Genomic DNA, 11,125 nt, shown 5'->3' with positions numbered 1-11,125 from the left:
CCACGTGGCATCCTGACTATATCACCATTCCTTCGCTATTGCAGGGTCAAAATCCTGGAACTCCATTCCTAACAGCACCGTCTGCTCCCACACCCAACACACTGCAGCACCTCAAGGAGGCAGCTTAGCAGTACCTTCTCAAGACGATTAGAAATGAGTAATAAAGGCTAGTCCAGCCAGTGATGCCCATATCCCATGGAGAAATTTTAAAAATCAGATCACATTACACTGTATTCAGCTGCTTGAGCACATTCCAAGATTAATTTAGATCAGAATTGATCTGTGCTTTAACTCCACTTCCTCACTTTGACTCTCTATCACATTATATCCTTGTGTAACAAAAATCTATCACACTTGCATTTTAAAAATTTTCCATTTATTTACCTCACCGCCCAATCTCAAAAGATTTTCATCAACTTCTGTGAAAAACTGCTCCTTGACATCACCCCCTGAAGGGCTTAGCTCTAATTTTGTGGTCATAAACCTTCCCTGTTGTTCGGGATTAGTTTGAGGCAAATCATCTTCACTTCCCACCACCACCCCCCCGCCCCATCAAAAGACACGATCTGGGTTACAATCCCACAAGTGGATAGAGGAGAAAGATGGATTCAATCTTTCACTCTTCACAACCGAGGGCTACTTTCTCCATCAGAAATCATGTTTTCCCATTGGGGTTGAGGTTTGAGGTTGGGGTCCCTGAAGGCTCTGTTAGATCACCCAGCAAAAAATGGTCAGCTTTGGCGAGCACCTTTGCTGGAGGGAGGGTGCAATTGCACCTGACCAATTTTCATGGACAACTTTTGTTATATGAGAAAAATTACAGTTATAATAGTAAAGGTTCCAAGGTAGTGCGCACTGATGTGATTTTTAAGATATTATCAATGTATACAATTTTGAGAATACCTTCATAACATGATTACTTTCTAAGTGGGGGTTATTTATTTATTTATTTATTTATTTATAAATTGTTATGTCCTGTTCTGATTCAAAACTAAAACCAATAGTGGAAAGTACTCTTAAAAGAAGGCCACTCAGCTCATCAATTTTGTGCTGCTGTTGCTTCTATCCCTTTTGCAGGAATGTCTACTCCATTCCTATTTTCTCCTAGTACTGCCCTTTCCCAGAAATGTTTAACTAAAATTGGTAAATCTTCCTTTGAGCATTCATAAAAATATTTTAAATTCTGGTTTTCAGTGAAGTTTCTTTACTCTGCCAAGAAGCAGTAGATCATTCAATATTTCACCAAAGACTCGGAAAAAGAAAGGTTTATCTATCCGAATCTCCGTTGTGATGGTTGTGTTACTGAATGGAACATGTCCTGGAGGGGTTGACTTCTCTCCATCTTCCATCACTTCAAAAATAACATGTTGAATTACCTAAAAAAAAAGCAGGAATTTTAGTGAAGGAAGCTTAAAGGTAACTAAGGCATGGATGAGTGTTTTTGCAACCGATGAGTTGAGACAGGGCAAAGTTATAGAGATGTCTTGATAATGGGAGATAACATGAGGTCAGAAGCTTATTTCAGGGTCAGGTTAAACCCTGATGATGAAAACAGACTTGTTCAGCCCGAGTTTAGTGGCTGGAGAGGGGTTTAGTTTACCAGGTTATAGGCCAGAATTAGCTTGCCATGTCAGAAGTGACTTCATGCTTGAATCACTATCAGAAACACTAATAAGAGTGCCATTTGGTTACCTGTTAGTCAAACTGCTCCCTTACCTGGTCTGGTGTTAGATTTTGGTCATTATGTAATCTGGAGAAATTAGCTCGACCGCTCAACATATCTGGCAGGTTCATCCTGTGGTAAAGTTCCTTCACATCATATGTACTGTTCCATTTGAACCGTGGCAAGACAAGCTTTACAATCCTGTGGGATGATTGCAAGAAGAAAAGAGTATATCATCCCCATTGCCAAAACAAAAAGACAGCATTTTCAGAGAAACTTTCTGGAGGTGATTTTGGACATGGTTCAGGACGTAAAATAGTGTCTTGTTGGATGTTCTTTATAAGCCTGCTTGATATCAAATTCTACCAACTTCATTAGAATGAAAGATCAGGCCTTTCCTAACACAGGCTGCAAATTTCTGTCTCCATGGATGCTGTCTGACCCACTGTGATCTCCAACATTTGTTGTTTTCGGTGCAGATTCCAGCATCTGGAGTGATTTGCTCCGAGACTTCAAGTTTATTGCACTCTGCCCACCATGTCCAATTTCCTCTCTATTTTGTTACAGGAGTTGTCTTTTGTAACTATTTTTAAATAAATGTTAAAATGTTTTGGCAGAAAGATAAAAAGCCATATATTCTTTAGAAAATAACAATGGAAAGAGAATAGAGACTCAAATTTGATCTTGGGTACACATACTCACAGCATGAGAAGTAGCAATACAGTTAATTAAGGCAAAATGTAAATCAAATAATAGGAGTCATTTCTGGAAGCACAGAATTGAAAAGCAAACGTTGTATTAAATTTCTACCTTGGCAGAATGTTACTTAAAGTGTTATGAATAGTCTGCCTTAATATTAAAAAGGCTATTGATGCAAATTAGAAGGTATATTAAAAAATCATTATATGCATAGCAACCAGGAGGTTGTAGCTATCGGGCTAGATTGAACAGACTAGGACTCTGTACAGGATTGTTGGAACAAGAGATGGCTATTTAGCCCCTTGAACCTGTTTCAGATTCAATTATATTGTAGCTGGCCTGTGACCAAACTGCCTTTTTTCTAATCCCTTAGTACCACTGGCTAACAAATAAATTCATAAACCTCAATCTTAAAGTTGACAATTGATATTGCATCTTGTGTCATTTGTGGAATAGAATTCCAAATTTCTACCACCTTTTGACAGCAGAAATGTTTCCGAACATCACTTCTGGAAGTTCTGTCTCTGATCCCAACCTAATTATCTGCTCCCTTTTAACATCTTGAAACAACTATTCCAGGTTGTCCCAATTGAGTTTTTATAACGTACAACTCTTGGAATGCAGATATAAATCTTGTAAATGTATACTGCAACTCAAGGTCAGTACATTCTTCCTTAAGATGTGTTGTCCAAAACTAATTACAGAACTGGTGTGGTCTAACCAGATCTCTTATGTAGCCGAAGTACGATTTCTATCCCCTTGTCCTTTTGTCCTCTAGATATAAAGGCAAACATTCCAATAGCCTTTTTGTTTATTTTCTGTATCAGTTCTTCACACTTCATTGATGTGTACCCGGAACCCCATGTTTTTTTGGACCTCTGCTCTTTCTAGATTTTCATTATTTACAGAGTGTCCTGTTCTTTTCTTTTTAGGTCCCAAGTGGGTGACTTAACATTTACCTACATTGAAATCAATTTGCTTTAGTTTTAGAGATGCAAGTCCAAAGCTTCTGGAATCTTCAATCATTGTTGGATGGTCACTCTCGCTCTTATTTTTCTATCCTGACAGGGATCCACATTTTTGGTTTGGTCTTGTGATGCCAGTCACTTCAGAGTAAAGCTCTGAAATTGAGTTTTTCATCATAGTGCTGGATCGTCAAAGGACGAAAGACAGGCCCACTTATTTTTAATGTATTTTGGTAATTCATTCTCAAACATGCCGAATAGCTCAATAGCTTTTCAGTGCGTTCATGAATGTGTGTGAATGAGGTAAGAGGGTAGGGAATGAGGCAAATTGGTAAAGATTAGGGTGGATGATGATGTAAGTGGGTAGGAGGTGGATTGTGAACTAAATGGGTAAAGGGTATCTGGTGGTTGACTAACGTGAGTAAAGGTGTGTGGTGGTTGAGGTATATGCATAAGGGAGTAGGGTGCAGGTGGGTAGGATAGATTGGCAGGGTCATAAATGGGAAGAATGGAAGCTGAATAGGTGGTCAGGAGATAGTCTTGTTAGATCAGAAGGGATTGTCATGTTGGGGGCCTGTCAGGTCAGCTTGGGGACAGTCAGGTGTTGTGATTGAAGTCGGGAAGATTGGGGTAATATCTTAGGTCGGGTTTGGGGGGGGTGTTCGTCAGGGGGTGTTTGGTTTGGGGTTTTGTGGAATGGGGTCAGTTATATAGTTACCCAGGAGTTAGACATGGTCTTAATATGTCAAACATTTCCTCGGAAACAATCCAGATAAGTGAGTTTGAAATGTTTGAACTTTTTTGAAGGTCTGAAGGAAAAGGGACATCAGAAGGAACATCAGAATTTCAACCTCCCAGGCAGTTTCTGACAGTCAGTGCATCAGAACCTCAGTGAGGTCTTAATGCAAAAGTGTGATTATACACCATGTCTCCAACTGTTCAGAGAACTGGGTCATAGAGTCATTTAAGACATAGAAGGAGCTCATGCAGCGTGTCAATTCCATAACCAGATCTGCATGGACCAATCTTTTTATCTCATTCCCATAAACCAGCAAACCTATATCCATCCAATTTCCTTTTGAATTCATTGATTGTGTCTGCTTCTACCACCCTCATGGGCAGTGAGCTCCAAGTTGTCTATTCACTTAATTTATTAACATCTCTTTGTAAATATGCTTTCGGTGACACTACTTACAATTACAGCCTATCTTGGTCCTTTACTAAATTTGTAAATGTGGCTTTTTATCACATCATCTAAGTTGTAAATGATTACAGTGAATAGTTGAGACCCAACTGAGATTCCTGTGGAACTCCTCTAGTCTCATCCTGCCAATTGTAGTACCTGTCCATTATCCCTACTGTCTGTCTCCTGACATTCAGCTAATTTCCTGACTAATTTGGTTTCAGTCCCATGAGCTTCAGCATGAGAAAACCAACTCTCACGAGAAACTTTATCAAAAGTCTTCTGAATGTCCACATAACCAACATGCTTAGACATTCTCCAACAAAGAGGCAAATTGCAGAGATAAATACCAAGCTAGAAAAGCACAAATGGGAGAAAGGAACAGGAGGATGTGCTGATAGGATGAGGTGAATAAGATGTAAAGCATAACACCGGTGTAGACTGTTTGAGTGAATAGCCCTATCTCTGTTCTATAGATTCAATGTGTCAAAATAATTAAGTAACTACTTCTATAATTACCCAGATTTAAGTATAATCGAGTTAACGTCTAGGGTGGATTCAATGCTCTCCAGCGTATCTGGTTTTACTGGCTGGACAAGCATGATGTATGCTGTTCCAATCAATGGGAGTTTAATCATCGTGTATGTAGGATCAATCTTATACTGCAACTTGCCACACCAGGTTGTCATAGGCACTTGGACTTTACTACTCCCATCATTGTAGAAGTCTTGAAATTCTGATCCATGACACTGCGATCTGGTCTTCCATTTTCCTGAGAAGTAAAGGTAATGTTTGCACAGGTTGTGAAAGAAACACTGTATCAACACCATCATTTATCTGGCTTTCCCACAAAATTAGTTGCATCTCTCCAAGATGTAGTTTCTGTCCTCAAAGAGGGCTTATCCCAGACTCCATGCTAACCTCCCTGTCTGAAAATCTAGATGATTGGAAAGAGGGAAACTCTTGTACTTCGAAGTCATCTTCTACATCTTGACTCATAAATGTTGGGCAGTAATTGGGAAGGCTGACCTGCTCTCCTCTTCCAGTGGAACTTCTACATCCACCTGAGTGGAGATGATGGACCTTGGATTGACGTCAGAGCCAAAAGATGTATCATTATAGATTCACAGTCCTGTACAATTAATCAATGTAAGATGCCAACATTTATCTACTGGATAATTGTACACTAGCTGGGACTAAGCTAGTATTTATGCTACCATTATTATGGGACATGGGTGTCATTGGCAAGATCACCAGCATTTGTTACCCCTCCCTAATTGTCTTTGAATTGAGTGGCTTACTCAGACATTTCAAGGGAAGTTAAAAGTCAGCGGCATTGCTGTGAATCCACAATAACATATGCACCAGACCATGTAAGGATGGCAGATATCCTTCGCTAAAGAATGTTAGTGAACCAAATGGTTTTTACAACAATTGCTGTTAGTTCAGTGGTCGCTGTAAGCTTTTTATAGTCCAGATTTATTAATAGATTGGATTTAATTTCCACCAGCTGCTAAGGTGGGATTTGAACTCATTTCCCCAGAGCATTTATTTTATTTGTTTATAGCATATGAATGTCACTGGCTTGGCCTGGATTACTATTCCAGTGACATTAAAACTGTGCCACATGTTATGGACCAGACCAGACTCCCTCAAAATATTTTAAGAAGGTAGCGTAGACCCCAACTGTTTCTTATTTTAAAGGCAAATATAATGTGCTGTGTTCCAGTTACAAGTCGATTGGTCAAACTACTTGACATTAAGCATAATACAATTTAAACACCATAGTTAAAATACAACCAAAGAAACAGGAATTTAGAATAACTTAACTCTATTGGGAAACTTAACAGAATAATAGACAGAGTAACTATTACTAATTAACTGTTCCAATATAGTAACATCCCATAAACACACTCTTTGGCAAAAAGGCAAATTCAGAAAAATAGATTTGTCTCACAGGTAACCCAGTATCAGAGAGAAACTCCAGCTTCTACCTGTAACCGAGAAAGGGAAAAGATAACTTCTACTTCTTCAAAACCCCAGCAGCTTCTGCCCTATTGAGGCTCCAACAGTAACTTCTTAAAGCTAAAAAAACACTAAAAAACTAGAAATCCTGGTCTTTGAGAGATGGCCACACCCATCCAGGCTGCTTCTATTGTTTGAACTTAAAAAAAAACGACAAGGCCTCCCAAGCTGTTTACTTTATGGGTCTTCACTAGCTAGCTTTTCACCTCTGTCTTAAATCCTGTTTTTAAAAAAAGGACAAAATAACCTCTTAAAACCACAGCATCGTCACACACTGCCTTCCTATAATTGTTTGATGTTTGTAATCTCTGCCTTTACTTATAATAACCAGGATCCCTTATATATTATTAACTGCTTTGTTAACACCTTAAAAGATTTTTGAACAAACATCCTAATCCCAGGTGTCTGTGTTCATGTGCCCCTGTAAAATAGCAATCATTTAGCTTGCATTGTAACTTTTCATTCCTCAATGTTTCTGACATTCCAAGTTTTGCGTCATTTGCAAATTCCAAAACTGCAGTCTATACCCACAAAGTCCAAGTCATTAAGGATTATCAAAAATGGGAGTCGTTCTAGTACTGAACCCTGGAGAACTTCCATCCAAGTACAACCATTTACCACAATTCTGGGTGGGATGGGGAAGAGGAGTCTATTCCTTAACCTATGTTGCAGCAATTTTACCACTTTCCCTTTTTTCTCATTGCATTAGAGTATAGAAAACAGGAACAGGTGTCGGCTATTCAGTTTCTCAATCCTGTTCCACCATTCAGTAAGATCATGGTTATGGATGTAGCTTTAACTCCATTTTCTGCCTTTCCATCGAACCTTTGACTCCCTTACAGTTCAGAAATCTGCCAAGCTCAGCCTTAAATATAGTCAGAGATCCTGCATTCACAGCTGTCTTGAGTAGCAAATTCCAAAGCTTCATGACTCTTTGAAAAGAAGAAATTCCTCTTCATTGCTATCTTAAAAGGGCGTGGGGGGAGGGGACAGTTATTTTGAAACTGTGCCCTGTAGTTATGAATCTTCCCAACATCTATCCTGCCAAGGCCCGTCAGAATCTTATATGTTTCAATTACATCACTTTTCACTCTAAATTCCAATAAGAGTAGGCTTAGTTTGCTTAACCTTTCCTCATATTAACGAAAAACCTTAGGGCTTTGCATTAACCTCAGTTTCTACACTACAAAACTACATAAGAAAGGAGGAGGAGTAGGTTGGAAGAGGTGGTGGTGTAGCAGCACTGCCACTGGACTAGTAATCCAGAAGCCCAGGCTAATGCTCAGAGGCACAGGATCATGGGATGTGGACATTGCTGGCTAGGCCAGCATTTATTGCTCATTCTTAGTTGCCCAGAGGGTCACTTAAGAGTCAATCATGTTGCTTTGGTTCTGGAGTCAAATGTAACCCAGGATGGCCGTTGCCTTCCCTAAAAAGTATTAGATTTTTCCAACAATCAACAATGGTTAGATGTCAACATTGGATGAGCTCTTTGTTCCAGTTTTTTTTAATTAAATTCAAATTTCACTATCTACGATGGTGGGATTTGAGTCCATGTCCCCAGAGCATTAGCCTAGGGCTTTGGATTACTAGTCCAGTGACATTACCACTACACCCACCACCACCTCCCCAGAAGAGATTTTGACCAGGTGATCATGAAGAAATGACAGTATAGTTCCAAGTCGAGAGGATGTGTGGTCTGGAATAGAACCTACAGGTGGTAGTCTTCACAGGCATTTGCAGATCTTATCCCTCTATATTGGAAAGTTCATGGATTTAGAAGGTGTCCTTACAGGAGACTAGGTCAGTTGCTGCAGTGGATCTTATTTATGGTACACACTGCTGCCTCTGTGGTGAAAGGGAGTAAATGTTGAAGGTGTTTGATGGGGTGCCATTCAAGCATACTACTTTGTCTGGATGGCTTTGGACTTCTAGAGTGTTGTTCGAAACAGTGTGACTCTCCACAATGCAGTGTGATGGCCAATGAAGTCTCCTGGCTGCAACAAGACAGGTCTGAAGAAGCATCCGCACATGTACCAATGATAACAACACATTCTGTACGCTGTGGTGTCATCATCAACACGCACTCCACTGATGAGTGGGCCAGGGAGGGGCGGCAGAGCCTAGGATTCCAGCAGGAGTGGGATAAAGGCCAGGAGTGGAATTAGAAGGGTGAGCACACCCTGCAGCAGGGGGCAAGGGAGGCCTGCACTGGGTGCTAGCCTCCTTTTTTGCCAGGGAGTGACAAGAAGACTTGGGCGGATAATTGGGAGGCTACAGGAGGAGGTGTAGAGACAAGGAAGCCACTAGGAGAAAATAAAATGAACTCTTCTTATACAATTGTGTAGCTGCTACATTTTACACACTGGGAGTTGTTTCTTGTCACATTTCTTTCTGCTCTTTGTGTCACCTTGAGGCGATGTTTATAGTATTCTTAGCCTTTTAGAAATACACTCAATCAGACAAATGGAAAGTATTCTATCACACTTCTGACTGGTGCCTAGTAGATTTTGGACAGGCTTTGAGGTGTTAATAAGTAAGTTATTCACTACAAAATTGTCTTACTCTGATCTGCTGTTATCGTATTTATGACTGACCCAGTTAAGTTTCTGGTCAGTGATAATTCCCAGGTTCTTGAGGTTGGGAGATTCAACAATAATGCTGTTGAGTGTCCAGGAGAGATGATAATTGCCTGGCACTTGTATGGCACAAATATTACTTGCCACTTATCAGTTCAAGCTTCGATTTTGTCCAGATCTTGCTGAATGTGGACAGACACAGTTTTGGTATCTGAGGAGTCGTGAACTTCTGCCCTTATGGTGGAGGGATGGCCATTGATGAAGTGGCTGAAGATAGATGGGCCAAAATGAGCATTGTTAATGCTACTAATGATTGTGAGTGGATTGATGGGGTGTTAATTGGCAGAGTTGGCTTCATTCTGCTTTTTATGGACAGGAAAAAGTTGGGCAATTTTCCACATTGTAGGTTAAATGTGAGTATTTTAGCCGTATTGAAACAGCTTACTAGGGGTGTGGCAAGTTCTAGAGCACGTCTTCAGAAATGTTGTTGGGGTCTGGATGGCTTTGGACTTCTGGAGTGTTGTTTGAAACAGCATGACTCTCCATAATGCAGTGTGATGGCCAGTGAAGTCTCCCGGCTTCAGGAGAATATGTCTTTGACATATTCAATGCTTCCAATTGCTTTTGATATCACAAGAAGTAAATGATTCTGTATGATTTTAAATATCATTTTCAGTCATTTTATATTAGGCTCTTTCCAAAGTTTATATTTTGTGATAAGCACATTTTCAGCTTTCTTAACAAAGTTGCACTAGCTTTCATGGAATTGCAGGCCCTTCCTGATAATTAACCAGGTGCCAGTGTCCAGCAAGCCATCTTGCAGAGATAAAATGGTTTAGATGAGCAGCCTGCCTTGCCAACGCATGATCCAGGAATGCTGATCACCAAAGCACCCATGGTCCACAAGTCCCTGGTGGTCACAGAAGTTCTCAGCAATGATACCCCCAGAGACAGAGCGGCCAGGCTCTCATACAGATGGAAGGGGGCCATCAGCATTACACGTGATCTCTTCAACACACAAATATAATTAAGGAGCCATTTTGAATCCAAAATTTTAAATAAAGTGCATTCTACAGCACTGCCTGATTGTGTTGTTCTGTGGCAGATTTTACATTTGGTAATAAGAAAATAAGTTTGAACGTAAACTTGGCAGAAAAAGGCACTTCTCAAAACTGATGTGATTCATGGCTGCAGCTGAATTCTGGGCCTCAATTAGGTCAACTATTAAGATTGTAAGCCCGAAGGAACACAAGCCTAGTCCACGCGACATGTCTGTATAATTTAATTGTTTAAGTCCCTGTCTCATATTGGTGAGTCTCACAACATAAAACCATCCAGGGTCAACCCACCCGACCCAACACCAGGAATGTAGAACTTCCTCAGGGTTTCCTCCTAAGATTGGTATTTGTTGGGAATATGGGGATGATGTCTTATAAGCCATTTCCCTCCTTTGACCTCTTCTGCTCATTAATGTGGCTCTTACCTTTAAAGTGAACGTAACTGGCCAACACCAGGTTTGTGCTTGGGCTCAGGCCATTCACCAGGCGACTGACCCTGCCAGCAGTTGCATTGCGGATGAATGTGTTGATCATCTCTTCGGCCATGTGGGGCTGGCTGGTGTTGGCTGCTTTCAGTTGCACACTGGGGTAGAACCACCGGAGTTCCCACAGGAAGGCTTGACGGAGTTGCAGGCCCTTCCTGACAACAAACCAGGTGCCAGTTTCCAGCAAGCCTTCTTGCTGAGACAAGATGTCTTGGTTAACCAGCCTGCCTTGCCAACGCATGATCCAGGAATGCTGATCACCAATGCACTTGCGGTCCACGAGTCCCAGGTGGTCACGGAAGTTCTGAGCAGTGATCCCCCCAGCCCCCAGAGACAGAGCGGCCAGGCTCTCATACAGTTGGAAGGGGGCCATCAGCGTTACCCCTGACCCCTCCAGTGGACTCAGCTTGGCAAACCAGATTTTGCCCAGATTCTCCTGGAGGATGAGTAAGGGGAAACTTTTGCTAG

At 41.0% G+C, this 11,125-nt stretch overlaps 1 protein-coding gene across 1 annotated transcript; it reads right to left on the bottom strand.

Moving 5' to 3' along the window:
• Positions 1–354: 354 nt before the first annotated feature.
• agt (angiotensinogen) lies at positions 355–11,120 on the bottom strand (the record flags this gene model as incomplete). Its single annotated transcript, XM_020516588.2, has 4 exons — positions 355–1,376; positions 1,717–1,864; positions 5,030–5,282; positions 10,598–11,120. Coding segments are annotated over 4 exons (1,110 nt in total), but the record flags the coding sequence as incomplete, so codon positions are not given.
• Between the last annotated feature and the right edge of the window lie 5 nt (positions 11,121–11,125).

This window comes from Rhincodon typus, unplaced genomic scaffold (genome assembly GCF_021869965.1).
Source record: "Rhincodon typus isolate 14 unplaced genomic scaffold, sRhiTyp1.1 hic_rhity00000710, whole genome shotgun sequence".
Classification (NCBI taxonomy): domain Eukaryota; kingdom Metazoa; phylum Chordata; class Chondrichthyes; order Orectolobiformes; family Rhincodontidae; genus Rhincodon; species Rhincodon typus.
This window is presented reverse-complemented; position numbering and strand designations above follow the sequence as displayed.